At 39.4% G+C, this 21440-nt stretch overlaps 1 protein-coding gene across 2 annotated transcripts in view; it reads left to right on the top strand.

Annotated features, from left to right (window-relative positions):
- The window catches only part of LOC134539298 (QRFP-like peptide receptor), a 210227-nt gene that overhangs the window by 184495 nt on the left and 4292 nt on the right, over positions 1-21440 (top strand). Inside the window, exons 4-7 of one of the 2 annotated variants that reach the window (XM_063381204.1) lie at positions 62-267; positions 7027-7183; positions 17310-17470; positions 19967-20107. In XM_063381204.1, the coding sequence (XP_063237274.1) occupies positions 62-267; positions 7027-7183; positions 17310-17470; positions 19967-20107 (665 nt within the window). Of the gene's footprint in view, positions 1-61; positions 268-7026; positions 7184-16528; positions 16641-17309; positions 17471-19966; positions 20108-21440 lie in introns of those variants that run through there. The other variant, XM_063381205.1, reaches the window with a different exon arrangement.

Below are 21440 nucleotides of genomic sequence, written 5' to 3' on the forward strand. Positions count from 1 at the left end.
ACGCGGGATGCGCCACCAGACACGGCGGTGCTCACGCGAGCCTGCACCCTCCCTGTTGCAGGTCCACATGGAGGTTGGGCTGCGAGTGAAGGGCTACTGGTGCGTCAAGTACTGGGACAACCTCCCCCTGTGGCGCTTCCACGAGGTGTACATGCTGCTGCTGATCCTGGTGGTGCCGACCACCGTCATGGCGGTCGCCTACACGTCCATCTGCTGGGAGATCTGGCGCGTGATGCAGCAGCGCTGCGAAATGACCACGGGCCAAGGGTGACCGAGCGCTTCTCCCGGAGTCATGTACTCCTTATGTACCCCTTGGCTTCCGAGTTGTCGGTCGCCCTTGAAGGCGGGAAGCCTACGATTCACTCGTCCTTCTGGACATACCCGAATACTCAATTTTTTTTTCCTAACCTAACTAAAACTAAGTGTATTTTGGAGGGGTCCGGGTTAGGGAGGGACCTAGGTGCGTCTCAGGCCGAAGCCTATAGGACGCCTAGTCATGCTGCGATTAGCCATGCAGGGAGAGGGTCGCATGCATCATGTGCTAGGAGGGGATTGGCCAGCCATGGCAGCGATTGGCGCCATGACTAACTACCCTCACTCTTAAATCTAGACTATAACTAGAGATAGGTTGGGCCCGGTAAAACCTGCACAGACACAGGGAAAACCCTGGGCACATTCGTGCGGGATGCAATTTGGCATGCATTACGTGTAGGAATTTACAGGAGACAGAGGATGGTCTGGATGAAGTGTTGGACAAAGTAGAAAAGAGTCTACCATGCGGGGGTTGGGCACTTCGACTCGTGGTCCGCTTTGCTTTTTATCCAGGACTGGATTTAATGACCAGGGACGCAAGTCCGAAGTTCCCCGAAATTCATGCTCGATTTTTTCCCCCCGTTCTATCTCATTGTATAAACCGGTGTGGCATTAAATTTTGCGGTCGATTAGGATAGGTTAGCTACATTATAAATACTTTTTAAACATTGTGGATGGTTGGTTATATTAGGTTAGTATAGCTACATAAAAAATACTGTATAATCATGTTATGGTTGCTTAGCAAATAACTTTTTAATATGTAGCTATCCAGGGCTAGGAAACCGTTTACATGATTTCACAGTATCTTTAATGTAGCTATCTTAACCAAATCAACCGTCCACAATGTTTTAAAGTATGTATTATGTAGCTATCCTAAACTAATTGACCATTAGTTATCTTGAGTTGTATATTTATTTACAATTAACCAAAAAAATACCGAAGATGCACGATCGGGCGTTTGGCTCTCTCGTCTTGAAAGAAGTTTTGCCAACGTGAGTATTCGGGTATGTCCAGAAGGACGAGTGAATCGTAGGCTTCCCCTTGAAGGCAGGCCGAAACGTCTGGCCAACCATCGTTCACGCGGACGCGGTCACAAATCCAGAAGCCACGAAGTACACTAGTTAGTGACTCCGGACACGACAGCCCTGATCTAGTTTTAAGACATTTCTTTGTTCCTCTTTACAGTCCGAAAGATCGCTTGTTCGAAAGTCATGGGTTCGATCCTTACCCACGGCGAGTCTCGGTATTTGGACACCGAGCCGGTATAAAGCGAAGACTTTTCTTCACCTAACAATCGATTCGTCAGGAGCAATTTTTTTTTTGTGTTTAACACTTTAGCTCTAGGTATACGGCATTTGGTGAGAGTAATTCCGTGCATGGAACGGAAATATATAGCCACAGTGCTGCCATCTATTGCGGATGGGGCGAATTAAAGTTCACATAGTCAAAGGGAAACTTTAAATTATTAACGGTTTAATGAATTTTGACAATATAGATACTACTTTAATAAAAGAATTATTTAAAAAACGAGGTCCAAGCCCGGGGTTTACTAATTTAATTTTTTTTTCGCTTTCATCAGAGCCATTTCATTATATACTTTAAAATGTTGTTCTGCAAATTAAATAATTCAATAGTTGACGTAGCTGCTCCGGAAGATATCTAACGGTGGGTGCGGAAACTACGTGTAATTCGCGTAGATAAATCTAGTCGAAAACAAATTTTGAGTATATTTTTCACGCTCGGAATTATTTTTAAGTATTCTACGTTAAATTCCGTGCCCGAGTTTCGTATTGTACGTGAATTTGCAACATGTTCAAACATGAATTTGCTCGTTACCGACACATCTCTGGCGAATACTGGAAGACTAGTTTTTTTTTTAAATTTAAAAATAAACACTCCAAAATAATTCATGTCTTACTCCGAGGATAAAACTATTAAATGGATTGAGTCGGTTGAGAGGCGGCAAGACACTTGAATCGCATTCCTGGACATCGTGATTTCTGTTTTCCGTGGTTGTCCCAGTGGCTGGCTCCACTCAGCTTCGGCCGTATGCTGCTCCATCTATTGGGACAGCCTGCAGGGATGAAAGCCACAACCTCAAACCCGAACAGTTCCGAAGTTTACCGAAGTAAAAGGTTAGGTTAGGTTCGGTCAGTGTAAATAAACAATAGTTATTTTTTTTTTTCGTGATGATGGGTTAGATTAGGCTAGCTTAACTAAAACGAAAAGTTTGTAAGGTTAGGTAAGCGCTATTTAATATAATCCACGACCGTAAAAATTTATATATCCGTGCAATATGGTGTTTTCTTTTTTCACGAGCGATCGGAAGACTTCGGAGAACTTCGGAACTGTTCGGGTGTGATCTCATCCCTGTGACGGATACCTAAGATGTACATCAAGTTCTGTCATTCCCGATTACACCCGAAAAATTCACCTTCGGCCAACTTCGGGATTTGTTTTATTTTTGCGCAGGAAAAATGAATGCAAATCTTAAAAGTGGTTGGTTAGGTTAACTACATTAAAAAACTTTAAAACACTATGGACGGTTAGTTAGGTTATTATAGCTACATTAAAATAAACAGAGAAATATAAATATATATATAAACCCGAGGTTGGCCAAAGGTGAATTGTTCGGGTTTAATCGGGCAGGGACAGAACTTGATGTACATCTCAGGCTTCCCATCCCTGTGAATTGTTCCTCGTCTTTGTTAGGAGTGTTACTAACTCTAATACCTCACTGTCGACAAGACACAAATAAAACATACCCACAATCCAAAAATTTCACGGTAGCCTCCAAGTTTTAACCTTGTTAATATGTTCATTTATTTTTCTTTGAATAGTGTTTTTTTTAAATTTAAATATAGTTGAATCAATGTAATTTTTAACAACCATAAACTAATTTTCTTTTAAAAAATAAATAGCACTTAAAATAGTTAATTTATTTGTAGCTCGTGGTATTTTTTTTTGTGTTATAGATAGTAAAGTTAAAACACCGCACGTAGTGTAAGAGATAAGTAGTTAGCACACAAGCTTGATTTTGTAAGAGTTAAATTTCCTGAAAAACTATTTATGAACATGCTGTTGATTTATTTTAAATACCAGTTACAAATCGGTTCGCTTATTTAACTTCGTTTGTACTAACGATTTGTTTACATGGCATGCCACTTTGTGCGGGGGTTTTCTTGCGTTTAGTTATCTAGGTCGATTGCTGACACGTGCTCGCATTTATCAGAGCAAAATCCTCCGCACATTCACCGTCGAATAGACATCAACCTCTACGTAGTTTTTCCAGGGCCCCTTTTGCACTTTGGCCGGGAAGGAGGAGTGATGCGAACGGGAGATTGCGAGCGTATCGAACGCACATTCACTTCTACGATCTTGCGCGTGAATGGGATGCACCCTAGCTTCTGTTTATGGCTCTTGAAGCGGAGGAGTAAGGAGAACGTGTTTTCCTCCGGATCTGTGGGGGGAACGAACTGAAAAAAAAAATTCTCTGGAAAATAACAGTATGTCTGGATTCATCTTTAGTGAGATTAAAGAATCCGACAAAACTAAACAAATCTTTTACCGCATTTCAAGGGGTAGTTTCCTAAACTATTTTTCCTTATAAAACTCTGGGTTTTCAGTATGACTGAAAAAAAAATCATGTTATAAATGTGGCTGTTTGTTCATAAATTTTCTAACCAAATTTTATTAGTGTTAATTTAATAGTTTTATAAAGCTTAGACACTATATAATATTCCCATTACATCATTATCTCTGGCACTTAGTCTGGTATATTTGTATATATATATATAGTTTTTATGAATATTTTCTAATAAAACTAATTTTTTGATAACATTAATAAATGTATAAAAAATTTATTTTACGAAAACCCTGAAAAATTCATGGTTTTTTTTTTTCAAAAGATTTTGGTAGAAGAAAGTTATTTACTCATTTATTAATTAATATGACCTAAACATAAATGAGTTTTATAAAAAAAGAAATACCTACAAACATTTGATTCTAAATGTATAGCATATGATTACAGGCTCATAGTTCATGCTAGGATAAATTATAAAAAAGTGTTTGGTTTTTTTCAAAACAACTTACAACTATTTACCTATAATTTATCACGGATTTATTTAAAATTATCGAAGAAAATTTTTTACGAAAACAAACATCAACAGCTCTACAATGCTCAATTTTTTTTCCCATGAACTTTATTACCGTTCTTTAATTAAACTTTGTGTGACGCATCTTAATCCAGGGCTGTGGCGAAGTCAAACACAAAAACCAAGATCAAAAAGAAAGTCGAAACAGGCTGTTTTGGTTCCAGAAGTCATACTTCAAAGATTACAAATTTAATAACATATACGTTGTTTCATTCAAATAAATTCAATGCTGTATTTTATTTTTTTAATAAAAGTGTTACTGCAAAAGTTAAAACTTCTTATATATGATTTCGGCAATGTCCTATAACAAGCTTAATACTTCGTTTTCATTAAAAATTGTTTCATAAAAATACCACACGGCGTCAAAGGAAACGTATTTTGGGTGCCAAAAATAATTTTTTTCAATAAAAAATTCACCTGATTTTTTTTTTTGTTTTTGTTGCCAGCAAAATAATTTTGTAATAACTACAACGCGGCTTATTGGTGATAGCAAGATTTTGTTGTCACCACAAAATTACAAGATGGTGGTTAAAAATTTATTTATCTCTAACTGCATCACAGTTGTTGCGATCTGTACCGACAAATAAATAAGTGTGGGTCTTTGATGCGCACACCTTTATCCTTGACTTGTCCAAGTTTTTGGAAGGTTGGCAGACTACTATTCCATTGTCGCCAACCGCGCCGACGTGAATCCCCGATACGCCGATGCCGTTAAATACATTATGGATGCGCCCCTGCTCCTGGCATGGTAATAGGACGCGAAGAAGCTTGGCGTTGTCAGGTTGTCAAGCCTGGCGCGCGGAATCCCTTCCTGTTGGGGGTATCCAGTTCCATTAACGCGGCTTTTACACCCCTCCCACACATCCATCCTTTTCCCGCTGCGCGTAGCATAAAAGCGAACCAAAGTGTTGAATATTCAGGCACTTCAGAGGAAAGACTACCGGAGCTAATATTTTCCCTTGCCCCCCGCGAGAGTAAATGTATTGTGATGAAGACAGACGAACCTACAAAGTTTCTCAGACACCTGCACCAACATTTATAATTTCTGAATGGCACAGCGAAATCTGACAAACTAATACGGGATTACAACACACCATTTGAATAGCTCTGTGTATGAGTACTTCATAACAATAATTCTCAACGTGACACGAATTGCTGTGTGGGCTTCATTGAGGCGTGGAAATAATCTTCTCGCAGGTACTTTGTTTCACAGAAATGTTCCATGAGTTCGTGCGTAACCTACTAGCACTGAGCATGCTGCCACGTGAACAGAAATGTTGAAAGCACCACCACATTAATCTTCGCAAGACATAGCATTATTCCAAATTTTTTTAAAAAAAAATAATTTTGTCTATGTCAATACACATATTCTTGATTATCTCCAGAATCTAAAAAAAGTTGCCTCCAAAATTTGCCTAGTTTGACCCGAAATTCGCCGAAATGAGCCATAATTTGAAGTTTTTTGGGGAAAAAACATTTCCATAAACCAAACATATAAAAAAATCTTAAAACTAAAATAATACCTTTTCGAGGGAAACCAAATTCCTGGTTTAAGGTAAAATTTCCTGTTTAATTACCCAAAAATTGTCGAAGGCTTAAAAAAAGTCCCCAAAGCGACTTAAATTCCACATCGACCAGCGCCGACAGTAAGCCGTTGGGGGACATTTGACTTTAACCTTGACCCCAGCGGCCATCTTGGTTGATCCTGACCCCGGCAGGAAGCTTGGAATCCGCCATCTTGGATTATGACGTCACGTCCGTCATTTTGCTTCATTTTTTTTTACTTCCCGCCATTTCTAATTATGACGTTACGTCCGCACGCGGCTAGAAACCAGAAGCCGAGCAACTTCAGGCAATAGGTGCGAAAGCCTGCGATCCTTGTTAACTGAGGAGGTTGCTGCAATAAACTGCCCATGCTCCAAAACAATGTTCTGAGATATCAAGGTGCAAAGTTTTCTTGGTGGTCAACACGCTTTAGCTCCTTTTTTCACTAAATCCAGTATAGTTCTTCGTTCACTTAACATACTTTCGCTCATTTTAAATACAACTACTTATACACAAACACATAAAAATAGTAGGTAATCTGAAAACTGTCAACAATTAAAATAGTTCTCGTCAAAAAAGGGCTCATTACATCATCACATAAAACTTTTCGTACCAACACAACAAATTAAAATTTCCGAATAATGCTTGGCGACCATAGAGATTGAGATATGTAGAATTCAATTTTTGTATTGCATAAAGGGACGTCGCGACTGTAACTCGCGAATCGTCACCAAACGCAGTACTTTTTTTTGCCGCGAACAAGGTTTTACGAAGCCCCCAGTGCTCAACCCCATGTGACTCAACCCCCCAGTGTTCAACCCTCTGTGCTCAACCACATGTGCTCAACCACATGTGCTCAACCCCCCAGTGCTCGACCCCTTGTGCTCAACCCCCGCTGCTCAACCCTCTGTGCTCAACCCGCCAGTGCTCAACCCTCTGTGTTCAGCCACATGTGCTCAACCCCCTGTGCTCAACCCCCTGTGCTCAACCCCCCTGTGCCCGCCCGCTGTGGCAGGTTCATGAAGAACGGGGGCGCGGCGGACGAGAGCTACCCGCTGAAGAGCATGAAGAAGGCTGCGGGCAAGGTGGTCACGCACCAGCACAGCAGCTTCAAGGAGAGCATGAAGAAGAACGCGCTCAAGGCAGAGGAGGAGAGCAAGACGGTGAAGCAGGTGAGATCCTCACCCACTTCACCCCCGTCGTTCTCACCGGTGAATCCGTGCCGGTGAACCGACATTCACCCGGTGCTTCTAGCGCAGCGTCGCCGACTCTCAGACCGTGAATTGGCACATCATAGAATTTAAACCACTATTGCATAGAGCAAATAATACAAATGTAATTTCGCAGAGAATTATTATTTATGGTCGGGATGAAAAAAATAATAAAATATTCAATTATGTGAGATTTAATATCACATGCTGAATAAAAATTCAGTACCATCTGTTTCTGAGCGTTTTTTTTCCCTGTAGGTTTGATGTTTCACATTGCTTTGACTCGTTCGTATAGTGATTTATGTTTGTGTACCGAAACAAGCGTGAAGAAGTACTTGACATTGTGTGCGGATTGCAGTTTAAATCTTGTACGTACGCCACAATGCCAGCAGTCTATACTGAGTTGTTGTGATATGTCAAGTTGATTTAATGCAGTTTTTTGGACATACGACATTGCAGTTTTGCACTGTTTTCCATGGAAAAGTTCCGAAAGTTTCCCGAGGCTGACTGCGACATTCGCTTGTAAGATAATAATTTTTAAAATTGTTTTAAATTAAGAGTGGCGAGCTAAATAAATCAAGCAAATATAAATATTATTTATGCCAATATTTTACTGGCTGCCAAAAATTATAATTATTACGTTATCGGACTTATTTTGTATCAGAATATAATTAAATATAGGCCTAAGTTAACAATTTAACCACGCCGTAACTCTTTCGGTGTGCAAAGTTATTCGTGACGGACGAAAAATTCTGTAAAATGCTTGTTTCTGTCCTTTTTAGTGTGTTATCTGACGCAAACTGTAATCTGGACGCTTTCTTCAGGCCGCGGGCACTTACCTATCGTTTTTATTAGTATATGATAACTGCGGCGGAGAAATTATGATAAAGGTGCGTGGCAAGTTACTCGGGTGATTTCTGGAATCTGTATCGGGAGTTTCATGCCTAAAATATTATTCTGAAAACACGTAGTTTTTAGCCATTTTTCACTTTTCCGAACAGAACTTCTCATCCACCCTCAGCTAACCAATAATGATTTTTTTTTTCGCTAACAGATCTCACTTGTATATCTTGAGCAGTTTTAAAATCGCGTGTTTTTTTGACGTGACAGCGTCTAATAAATCGATGAACGCCGGCTGCACCCACGAAAAAGTGACCCGTTACGCACATTGTTCCGTACGCTGTCCCGTCACGCTATAAATTGACTAAAAAATTATGGTGATTCATATAATTGATGATAGATATTTGATTACACTTCATTCATATGAAAACTTGTTCATAATTATATATAAACTTTATAATAGCTAAACGCCAGTTTTTAAAATTAATTACAAGTCATCTACACGTGAACTGTTTTGTCGACTGTTTATAAAGTGAAGTGAAAAGTTTAATGTGGTTTTCATTGCTTATTACAACTACAATAATTTCGGCAATAAAAGTTACTTATTTTTGCATTTTAAAAATCTGATTACTAGTATAATTTCAAGTATTTATTCTTTTATTATTAAAATAAAAATGATTAAATTTTATTAATAAAAGTATGCAATCATTTCATCAATGTTTTGTTATGACGTTTTCACGTTAAACTATCGTCCGTAAACCGACTTTACAGACAACCAATTTTTTTTTCCTTCTGAAGCCTTATGCATTTGTGCCCAGGTAGGCGGGAGCTTTAATGTGGACCGCCGTAACATCGGATAATCAAACTCTCGGATAACACGAATATTAGGTATAAGAAAATCGTCTTGTTATTCAGTTGACACTGTGAAGTCATTTTTTTGGGGTGATTTTCGAAGTTAATAATAGTTTAGGTTTGTTGTGGAATAAAAAAATAATAACTAAATATAATAAAAGACATAATAAAAAAATAACTTTTTTATGATGCACACGCACCGTACAACGAAATACACAGGATAAAAAAAATAAGGCTGCATAAAAATAAAAAAAATTATAAATTTCCTTTTAATCCTTTACTTTGGTGATTGATATTGAATACTGGTCCATATAATTAAATTTATTTATTTATTTTTAATATTAGTGATAGAATTTGGGTTTATAAACTTTTTTATTGTATTTATATTATGCAATTGTAAAATAAGACCATTGAAATATGTTTCGTTCAAAGTTTTTTTTTGTTGTGATTTTAAGAATTTTTCAATTATGTAAAATTTTTGGTTCCAAACCCTTATTTTACTAAAAAAAAATCGATGGATTTTTTAAACTATACACGGTAATGACTATTTCTGTACATGCAGGCCTTGGTAATGAAAATATCTAGCCGACCAAACAAAACCTCATTGAGTTCTGTCCAGTCGTTCATATTATATTATTGTTTCTTTTTCTTTGCTCGTCATTCATGCACTTGGCGGCCTTTCAAGTTCTCCTATCTACGGGCCAATGGGGAGATGCAGCAGACACGCGTGTTTCAGTTATAAGTATCCTGTCGCGGAGTGGTGCGGAAAATGAACGCAAAGACCGTTCAGTAGAGACCGGAAAAATTCGCGAATTCATTTCGCGATAGGCTAAAATACAAATAGTTATACCTACCTCAGTGCTGCCTCTGCTATTGGCTCACAACTCATACCTGGATGACTCTGGGCCAATGAGAAACACCCGACCAAAGCTTTATCGAATCACAGGCTGCTACGTTGGGACGTCTCACAAGACAGCAGCCAATGAGTGGATGACATTTGACCGAGTGTACGTAGAACTATGGAGTTCATCCTACAGGTCATTGAACCCGCCAATTTTTCCGGTCCCTACCGTTCAGTTTCAGAGGGTAAAATGAAGCGACGCAGCATTTCACACGCGGTGTGGTGTGTGTAGGTGTTTGTATGTAGGTGTGTGTGTGTAGGTGTAGGTGTATGTAGGTGTGTGTGTGTGGTGTGTATGCTACCAGGAAAATTATCCGGAGTGTACCACCACCTAAAATGTTGGAAGGTGTATTATGTCGGATCCTGCTCGTACTTAAACAGGAGCTAATCACAAGATAACGAGATGCCAGCAGCGTTGCGTGGAAACGTAAAAGCTTATACCTGTTTCCAAGTATGAAGTTCCGAAATTAAAAACATTTTCGTGCGCGCGTGACCCAATGGAAGATCGATATGGATGAACAGATTGATGGCCTGTGTTATAACAAGGGAGATATACAGCAATGAATTCGTCTGTGGAAAAAAAAAATCCACTTCTACTTATTCAAAGCTGCCGTACGGTACGGGATTTATTGAATGTTTACATTTCGTCTTGCCGATCCCCTTCCAGGTTTGATGAATCTGTTTCCAGCGACAGAAGAGAGATAAATAAGCCCAATATGCAAAAAGGTTTACTAACGACGTTTTCAAATACCAACTTATATTCTATACGCATGACGCAAAATTTAAAACACGAGTATTGTTCTACTTTCAGATTCTTGCGGTTTTTGCTTGCGTTTCCGGTGGTCAAATTTGAGGAAAAGCGTTCCGGAAACTTTCAAAACGCAGATGTTACATGCATTGGAGGCCAAGATGTGTCTTTAATTATATAGCTACAGTGTACACAGTGAAAGAAAATAACCCCTTTGTGTCAAGTATTTTTAATATTTATTTTGTTTTCATGATGAATATAAATTATTGATCGAAGCCATGAGTATGAATTTTTTATTACTGTTTTGCATTTTTTATATAGGCCTATGGTTGTTGACGTCTTGGAACTTACGTGCTTTAAAAACAAATGTGATTTTCTGGCGTCGGTAGCGTTGTTGCGTGCCTAAGCGTGTTTTGTGAACGCGGTCTAAAAGTTTTTGGTATCGACCACATGGCGCGACGACGAGTCGACCGACGATAATCGATAACCAAGTCAAAGCGATCGGAACATCGAATAAAATCGAAGAGAAGACCTTCTTCAAGGGCGAATTGTTCTCGTGTTAACGGAAAAACCTATAATGCTAAAAATGTTCGCCTTGTACTGGCGAAATACGTTGGTTACAAATTATTCAGGGCTCTACGTATATAGTTATCGTTATCTTCGTATATTTATGGGTACCAAGTTCACTTACTTCATAAATTAATTCACAAGAATATGCCTGGTATACGAGCAAAACATTCAAAAACTACGTGTTTGTGTTTTCCCTGTTTATACAGGAAAAATCAGAACTCGGAAGTCGAAATACGGAGTTGTTTCTACGAAGAACGGACTTTCTCAAAATTATTATGAGTAGGGGCATGCAGATTTCGCGGAAAAGATTTCGAGACTAGATGAAAGTTAAAACACTGTAGCACTGTAGTGTTTCGTGATTCGGTGAGTTTCTCCCAGGTACATATCGATTGTAACAACACCAATCACAGTGATTCAGTGCAAAAGTAAACGCGTCCTGAGTGGCTCGGTAAAACAAGGCGACGACTTCTCTCGCCAGACGGCCGCCAATCACAAGGAAGAAACCACAGGTGCGGGTACACCTTGCTTCAGTCTAACAAGTGTTCAGATCTTTTCGCGAAAAATGCCTGCCTCTAATTATGAGCTCTTCGTTTATTTGAGGTGAATACATTGTTGAAAAGTCCGTAAATTTAAATTCGTGTTCTAACAGTGTACTGCCGTCTCCGTGCGCGTGAAAGAAGGGTTTGCGTTTCATGTGCACGGCTGGAAGGAGGTGGAGAATGGGGTAAGAGTTTAATTTATTCTCTCCCCGTTCGCGAGCGCGAGATCAGAGGGACGTATGAATGGGGGAGTTTCAGTCCTCGACTCTAGGGGGGTCGGTCGCAATTGGACACGGCGCAGTTGCTCGGAGCACCACCGACCTGGAACCTAATATGAGAGGCTTCTCTGGCTTCGAAACCATTTCATAGGTGAGGCCCCCAATTCCGGCGAGCACTCAGCGACAAAATTTCAAAAAAAGATTTTCATTCCATATCACGTTGGGAGAAGAAGGTATATTTACGATTTTTACGTTCATAAAGGTTGTTTTTTTTGACGTGACGTCTAATAAATCGAAGAACGCCGGCTGCACGCACGAAAAAGTATCCCGTTACGCACATTGTCCCGTTACGCTGTGTCCCGTTACGCTCATTGTACGCTTGCGCCGCATCTATCTCTCTTCCACTCGATTGGAACACCCATTGATTTGTCTTTTTAGAGGCACATTAAACTTGAAACACTCCCATTCGTTTCCTACGTTTCCTATCATCGTCCTATCCTTAACTGAATAACACAGATTGGAAGAAGTTAAATAGCAAACATGTATAAAAGTCATAGTTAAAATAATCTCTTCGTTAAATAAACATATTTGAATTAATGAGTGCAAATAAAAGTAAATTTATCAATTAAATTGTAGATTTCATTTCACCCTTTCTTTGTATCCATACAAAATAGTGATAATTCAATAAAAATTATTCAATTTTATTCATAAAAGTATGCAATCATTTCATCAATGTTTTGTTATGACGTTGTCACGTTAAACTATCGTCCATAAACCGACTTTACAGACAACCAATTTTGTTTTCTTTGCATTTCTGACAAGTTGAAAAGGTGGTCAGGACGCCAGACGGGCGATTTTTAAGGTCCCTGGATCGATTGCCGACCGCTAAAAAAAAAAAAAAAAAAAAAAACTTTAATCTGTGGTTCGGAACCCTACGCACTACAATAACGTGTAATGGTATTAGTGAATGACTTGTTACTTGTGAAGTTCTCTTTAAGGTCGGATTTATAAACCACGCAACGAACGAAAAGTCAAAATAAAGGAAAACGCAAACAAAGAAAGAGAAACACGGTCGTTTATAAAGCTCCAAAGTCGCAAAACATCACTAACCCTTACAACTTGACATTTCAAAACAGTAAAATAGAGTTTTTACCCATGGATTCTTTTGTTAATACATGTGTATCATGAAAACTTATGAAATTGTCACTAATTTTATTTTAAGTTTTATTTCCTTTCACTGTGAGAAAGTTTAACAAGTGGAAACTTCAAGTATATAATAAAAACAACATCGCGGCCTTCTAAGCACATAACATCTGCGTCTCCAAAACTTCTCGGAAATTTCCACCTCAATTATGGAAAGCGGAAACACAAGCCGAAACGCAAGAAGTTGAAAGTTGGACGATGCTTGCGTTGCGTTTCTGCGAGTTGCGTGGTTAATTAACGAGTTTTTAAAATGAAGTTATTGAACTTTTTGCATCTTGCGTTCTTTTCGTTATTGCGTTTCTTGCGTAGTTTATAAACCAGGCCTAACTCATTAACAATCATCTTATATTAAAGTTGTTGTTTAAAAGAGAAACTATGAATGTTTGTGTGTGTGTGTGTGTATATATATATACATATATATATATATATATAGTTGTTTGCAAGTGCAAAACATCCAAGGGAAATGTGTGAAATATGTTCAATTGTTCAGGATTGAGTAACCTATAAATGTACTTGTTAAGTACAAGTTTCTCGTTAAGATGGCTGTTTGTTAGCAGTTGATGTGTTTAAAACATTTTTTTGTATTCTTCAACTATTTAAGATGCGTTTTATAAAAAAAAATTCGAGGAAATTTCATGTATGATTTGAGAACAGATTTCAATTAACGATTGAAAACAATACTAGAAAAATACAATCTAACATAAGAAATAGGTTTAAGCTCCCGCATCCTACAAAATATTCGGGACATAAGTTTCTTTCTTCACATGCATCTTCGTGGCCTTAGAAATCCTTGGCTGGATTCACCAAACAAATACTTATAAATTTACTTTTCTTTGATAACAACATGATTAGTTTCATGCAATAATCTTAACATATCAAATCAAATTTTTATTCTTCTTGTTTAACTTTTAAATTACTTGCCTTTCACACTTGTTTTTTTTATTTGCTCGTTAAATAATGGGTGCATTTTTATTGCAGTCAATTTTTTGTAACTTTTACTTAATAATTTATTGTTTACTCTAGAACCGTGACCAGAAGTGGTTGTTGTAGGTTCCCTCCCCTCCCCCCCTCCTCATCATAATTTACGAGAGTAGCAAAACATCCCCGAATCCTTCTGCTATTCTGACTTGGTTGTTCGTACTAATCTTCTCAAAGCCTATGGCTGAAAACTGAAAATATCCACATAGTATCCATGTTGGCAAACTCGTCATCGCATGTTAACGCAAGACGTGTAGCTATACGCAGAAGATCGTAAGTAAATGTATTTACATGTCAATGATGAAAATTTTCTTTACGTTACATCCGACATACGTATATGTTTATTACTGAAACACCAAAAAATTAAGGTGAGTTGCATAACTAGCATTTTCAAAAAAAAAGTGTTACAGATGATAATCGTAAACCACACTAACGTATCGTAACTTGTTTTGGATACAAAACCCGCTCGACATGATGTCGCGCCGAACGACTTTAATCGAAACGAGACACAGGTGCTGTCAACTGTCAGCATGTGACAGCATAGTGACTCAAGAGTGGACATGGTGTCGCGTGACGTCCGAAACAATCTTATCTGGGTCAAGGATGCATTAACTCCTATCTATAATTGCCTGTACGCACGTCAGAATCTATATTTCCTTGGGACTAATCCATTTTCGATCACGCGAGACTAAACAATCTCAGAAACACAGACATAAAAAAATCATGTTAATACAAAACTATCATTAATACAAATTGTTTTCACAGTCCCTAGAAATTGCGTAGGAGCTCTAGCGCAAAGTACATAATAATTTGTTTAAAACAAAAGTATCGTTATTATGAAATACAAAGTTGTTTTTGTACCAAGGGTAAACAATTGAATGTAGTAAAGAATGGCTAATAAAAATATCTGATATCTACACGCTTTTTGTAACGCTCTGGGTGTGCAGAGATATAGAAGAAACCACGAGATCTGAAACTTTTGAAGATATCAGAGGGGCGTCTGTTTACGAAAAGTATTTAAAAATGCGCTGAGGGTGAATAAGTAGTTATCTTTCCGTATTTTGTTATTAAGCTATATTTATTTTTGAAAATGGCTAAAACGTTTGATTTCAGAATAATTATAAGGCATGAAACACACAGTACAGAGTCTTGAAAGCACATAATAAGGATTTGCACTACACCTTTATCTCAATTTCTCCACCATATAATGTTGTGGTAACCGCTCAAATATCACAGTTGCTCTATGCGCAACAAGAAGACTGCGATCTAGTCCAAAATCTTGTGCTTAGAGGCGATAAGGCGTTAGAAGCACCAGCGAGTGTCGCACTTATCATCCCGTCTCACAAACACAAATACACCCTTGACCAGTTAGGCCATTTAGGGAAAATTAGGGCTCACCTTCTTGCAATATTTCAGATATTTTCATACCGCTTGCCAAAAAGCTTCCGTGCTAAATTTGTTTTTGTTTAAACGTGGCATAGGACTTAGCTTTGGCTACTTGTTGAAGTCAACGCTTGTTGAACTGACGTGCTCATCATGATAGTTGTAGTCGCCTGCGTGAAATAATAAGACATACCCTCGCGGTGCTTACAGACTAGAGCCTGTTAGTACATGTGTGGTTGCAACAAGATATAGAAGGTCTGGGAGTTATGATTGATGCCATGATATGCCAGAAAAATTGTTCGAAATTAGAATTAAAGAAAAAAAATATTGAAAAAATTTCCAAGATAAAAGGGTCTAATCCACGTTTTCGTTAAGCCCCGATGACGTTTATCGCCTAACGACTATCTAAAAAAAACGGTGCGAATACTTAACTACGTGCGTTAGAAAATATCTTTACTGGCGTATTAAAAAAACATAGGCCTCCTTAAATTTTGCACGTAAATAATTAAAAGAAAATAATACAAGGATTGGAGTGATTCTATAAATACAGTTGGTAAAGTATAAATTGATTCAAAATAAAAATTTCAAAAATTCTCAGTAGTCAAGTTTTTACAATTAATTATTTTTAATTAATAAAATATCAATATAAAAAACTTATTTAACGTTAATTACACATTAAATGCAATAAATTATAATGCAAATAAATTATACACAACTACACTTGTAAAAAAAGTTTAAAAACATAAATTTATATCACAAATTTCACAATCAATAAATATTTTTAGTTATATGTACCAGTATTCAAAATAAGTTATTGAATTATACGATTTAAAAGAAAATATGTATTTTTTTCCTTTCTATTAAGCTTTCTTTTTTCAAACTGTGAATTTTTTTGCGTGTAAATCGTGAAAATTCACGATTGTATTTATTTATTTTTCATAACGGGCTTACTCTCCGTGGCGGGTGGAGTCGAGAGAACGCTCACGTCCAGCGCCGTTGTGTCCGCAGGTGGTGAAGATGCTGGTGGCGGTGGTGGTGCTGTTCGTGATCTGCTGGGCCTCCGTGTGTCCGCAGGTGGTGAAGATGCTGGTGGCGGTGGTGGTGCTGTTCGTGATCTGCTGGGCCCCGTGTGTCCGCAGGTGGTGAAGATGCTGGTGGCGGTGGTGGTGCTGTTCGTGATCTGCTGGGCCCCGTGTGTCCGCAGGTGGTGAAGATGCTGGTGGCGGTGGTGGTGCTGTTCGTGATCTGCTGGGCCCCGTGTGTCCGCAGGTGGTGAAGATGCTGGTGGCGGTGGTGGTGCTGTTCGTGATCTGCTGGGCCCCGTGTGTCCGCAGGTGGTGAAGATGCTGGTGGCGGTGGTGGTGCTGTTCGTGATCTGCTGGGCCCCGTGTGTCCGCAGGTGGTTAAGATGCTGGTGGCGGTGGTGGTGCTGTTCGTGATCTGCTGGGCCCCATGTGTCCGCAGGTGGTGAAGATGCTGGTGGCGGTGGTGGTGCTGTTCGTGAACTGCTGGGCCCCGTGTGTCCGCAGGTGGTGAAGATGCTGGTGGCGGTGGTGGTACTGTTCGTGATCTGCTGGGCCCCGTGTGTCCGCAGGTGGTGAAGATGCTGGTGGCGGTAGTGGTGCTGTTCGTGATCTGCTGGGCCCCGTGTGTCCGCAGGTGGTGAAGATGCTGGTGGCGGTGGTGGTGCTGTTCGTGATCTGCTGGGCCCCGTGTGTCCGCAGGTGGTGAAGATGCTGGTGGCGGTAGTGGTGCTGTTCGTGATCTGCTGGGCCCCGTGTGTCCGCAGGTGGTGAAGATTCTGGTAGCGGTTATGGTGCTGTTCGTGATCTGCTGGGCCCCTTTGTGTCCGCAGGTGGTGAAGATGCTGGTGGCGGTGGTGGTGCTGTTCGTGATCTGCTGGGGCCCTGTGCTCGTCGACAACGTGCTCACCGCCTACGGAGTCCTGCACCACCTCAAGCACGGCACGTCCAAGCACATCTACACGGCCTTCCACCTCATGTCCTACTTCAACAGGTTGTACTCCGTGTCCTTCTTAGTCTACTTTTTGCTTCTTTGTGTTCAGGGCGCACTGCGAAAGTTTTTTGACGTGACAACGTCTAATAAATCGATGAACGCCGGCGACACGCACGAAATATAGTGTCCCGTAACGCTCATTGTGAGCTTGCGCCGCATCTATCTCATTCTTCCACTCGATTGGAACAACCATCGATTTGACTTTTTCGAGGTACATTAAACTTGAAAAAAACTCCCATTCGTTTCCTACTTTTCCTATCATCGTCCTATACTTAACAGAATAACACCGATTGGAAGAAGTTAAATAGCAAACATGTATAAAAGTTATAGTTAAAATAATCTGTTCGCTAAAGTAATAAACATATTTGAATTAATGAGTGCACATAAAAGTAAATTTATCTATTAAATTGTAGATTTCATTTCACTCCTTCTTTGTATCCATACAAAATAGTGATAATTCAATAAAAATTATTCAATTTTATTCATAAAAGTATGGAATCGTTTCATCAATGTTTTGTTATGACGTTGTCACGTTAAACAATCGTCCGAAAACCGACTTTACAGACAAATTTTTTTTTCTCTTCCAGAACATTCGTGCAAAATGAAATATATTCGTAACTTTTGTACATTCACTTGGAAAAAACAACCTTAACCACAAAATAGTGCTTGCAGTTAATACTTCGGATTCTTGTGTTATCCCAGCATCTGCAATAGTTTTAAGTTATTTGTTAATTGTTCCTTGAATATTTTTCCAGTATTAAGCACGATGCCACAAAATGAAAAAAAATTTATGGTTAAAAAATAAGCATGATTTAATGTAATATATAAAAAATATATATAAAATATTATACCGATTTTTCCTAATAAATACTCTGTATTATCTCGAGAAAACGTATTTCATACATGCAAGAATAACCATAACCATGTTGTACAAAAAACTAATTTATATTTCTTGTGTTACAAACTGTTTCTTGGCAAACTGGTTTCCCAAAGAATCTTTTGTGATGGCTTTTGCGTAGAGATCGGAAAAATTCGCGGAATCGTTTCTCGATAGACTATAATCCAAATATTTTTTTTATATTTAGTGATTGGGTCAAAGTTTATCTGAATGACTCTTGAGCCAATGAAAAATCCTCAACAAAATAAGTCAGTGTAAAAATCATCCCAGATAACAGGTTTCACGAGTACATAGAGGATTGTGGAGTCTGTAATAAAGGACGTGTATTTTTCGCGAAAATGTTTTGAGACTGTGTGTAAAAGAAAACTGTAATATCGTCTGCGTTTCGTGATTGGTGGGGACACGATTATTGTGTGTATTGATCACTTTTCAAACTAGATTCAACTTGCCTGTATACAATAAAGCTTTTTTCTAACACATTCGTTTCTATATATCTTTAGACGCGTTATGAAAAAAAATTATGAATGAATTTTTGCGATGAGTGCGCAGCATGGAACAAAAATTTACAGGAAAAAAATAGTGCTACATACAACAAAAAAATTATATATTACTTTAAATTATATATTTAGTGATTTATATCAAATATTGGTCCATATAATTAAAAACCGTTATTTGTTGTGAATATAAGTGATAGAAATTTTCAAGGTATTTACATAAGTGAGGTTATGTTCCCGTATGTATAGTTTATTTGCATTGTAAATAATAAATTAGCATAAACTTTGAGCATATTTATTGATTATTCATTATGAATTAAAATCCATCTAGATTATTTAATTAATTTTAAAAATAATAATTTAACACGCATGTTAATATCAATATTTAAATACTGAATAATTATTTTTTTTAAAAAAAATCGATTAAATATATACTTTACAAATCGTATTCATGATATCATTCCAGCCCTTTCATTATTTTATTTCTATTAATTATTTGCAGGAAAAATAAAAGTTAGCTTTTTTATTACGACCAGTAATTTTAACTTTTAACACGCGTGGATAAGTGCACGCAGTTTTTTTTTAAGGGTTGTTCATCGGCTCAGAGTTCTTCAGATAACATAACTCTTCGTTTATTGTAAGCGCATCGTTCGTATGGATGTACGCATGTTTACTGTAGTTCAGGGCCGGTGCAAGGTAAATTGGCGCCCTAGGCGAAACCCCCCTCCCCCCCGGCACCCAAAAAAAAAAATTTCCTTGCCTCAAAATACATCACGTAAGCCTAAGATTTTGTCAACAATCAAATGTAAGTAGGCTTGTGTTTTTTTTTTTTACTTTTTTACTTATTACAAATCATAAATAGGTCACCGTGGACTTTAAATTACTTATATCAATATAAACATTCCAAACTGTTACAAAAATCCATTTTCATCTATTTTCAATAATCGTTAAACATATGATATCAGCTTTTATGTGTCGTGCTGCGCCGCCCCCAGCTACTTGGCGCCCTGGGCGGTTGCCTGGTTCGCCTGTATGGACGCGCCGGCCCTGGTGTAGTTTCTAAAGAGTGGTGGAGCGGTGGTGGTTATGGTGGTGATGTTGCAGCTGCGTCAACCCGATCGTGTACGGCTTCATGTCCAAGAACTTCCGCGACAGCTTCCAGAAGGCGCTGTGCGTGTGGTGCCTGCGTCGCCGGCCGCTGCAGCGTAACGGGACCATGTCCCAGACGAGGACCACCTCGGTCAGGTGAGGCGGGATCTCTGTCCGGCCCCAGACACTTGCTGCGTCGTCCGTTCCCGAGATAGCATCGCGGACCCTGGCTGCCGCACGCTCGCGATGGCTGCCGCTCGTTCACAATGGCTGCCGCACGTTCACAATGGCTGCCGCATGTTCACAATGACTGCCGCTTGTTCACTATGGCTGCCGCATGTTCACAATGGCTACCGCATGTTCACAATGGCTGCCGCATGTTCGCAATGGCTGCCGCACGTTAGCAATGGCTGCCGCTTGTTCGCAATGGCTGCCGCATGTTCACAATGGCTACAGCTTGTTCACAATGGCTGCCGCTTGTTCACAATGGCTGCCGCACGTTCACAATGGCTGCCGCTTGTTCACAATGTCTGCCGCGTGTTCACAATGTCTGCCGCATGTTCACAATGGCTGCCGCTTGTTCACAATGGCTGCTGCACGTTCACAATGGCTGCCGCATGTTCACAATGGCTGCAGCTTGTTCGCAATGGCTGCCGCACGTTCGCAATGGCTGCCGCTTGTTCGCAATGGCTACAGCTTGTTCACAATGGCTGCCGCACGTTCACAATGGCTGCCGCACGTTCACAATGGTTGCCGCTTGTTCACAATGGCTGCCGCACGTTCACAATGGCTGCCGCTTGTTCACAATGGCTGCCGCACGTTCACAATGGCTGCCGCATGTTCCACGATGGCTGCCGCATGTTCACAATGGCTGCCGCTTGTTCACAATGGCTGCCGCATGTTCAAAATGGCTGCCGCACGTTCACAATGGCTGCCGCTTGTGCACAATGGCTAGAGACTGGAAAAAATTCAAAAATTCGCGAGTTTAATGACCTCCAGGATATACTCCATGATCCTCTGCCTACTATAGGCAAACGACGCATGTTAGTTGGGTGCTGAATTTTGAGGTGCCTCAAGTGGGTAATAACTTGTGATTGTGTACTTCTTTGACTGACGGTCTCTACTTTGCCAAGAGTCCTACATATTAATAGTGAACCAATAGCAGAAGCAGCACAATGGTATGATTATTTGAAATTTAACATATCACGAAATGAATCCGTGAATTTTTCCGGTCTCTAACAATGGCTGCCGCAGATGGAAACCTCTCTCTCGAGAACGGACAACGAGGATGAACAATTACACACTATCGCGTCTGCTGCTTCCGCAATGCGCGGAAACGTAACAAAATGCCAACCAATGAGATTGCATTTCAAGGTCACCAAATATCAATTAAATTTATATATATTCTTCGAAATCATAGCACGACGATGGCTCAGATAGAGGATAAGTAAGCCAATCAATTAGCGCATGTTAGCAATAACAAAATGGT

Source organism: Bacillus rossius, chromosome 15 (genome assembly GCF_032445375.1).
Source record: "Bacillus rossius redtenbacheri isolate Brsri chromosome 15, Brsri_v3, whole genome shotgun sequence".
NCBI lineage: Eukaryota > Metazoa > Arthropoda > Insecta > Phasmatodea > Bacillidae > Bacillus > Bacillus rossius.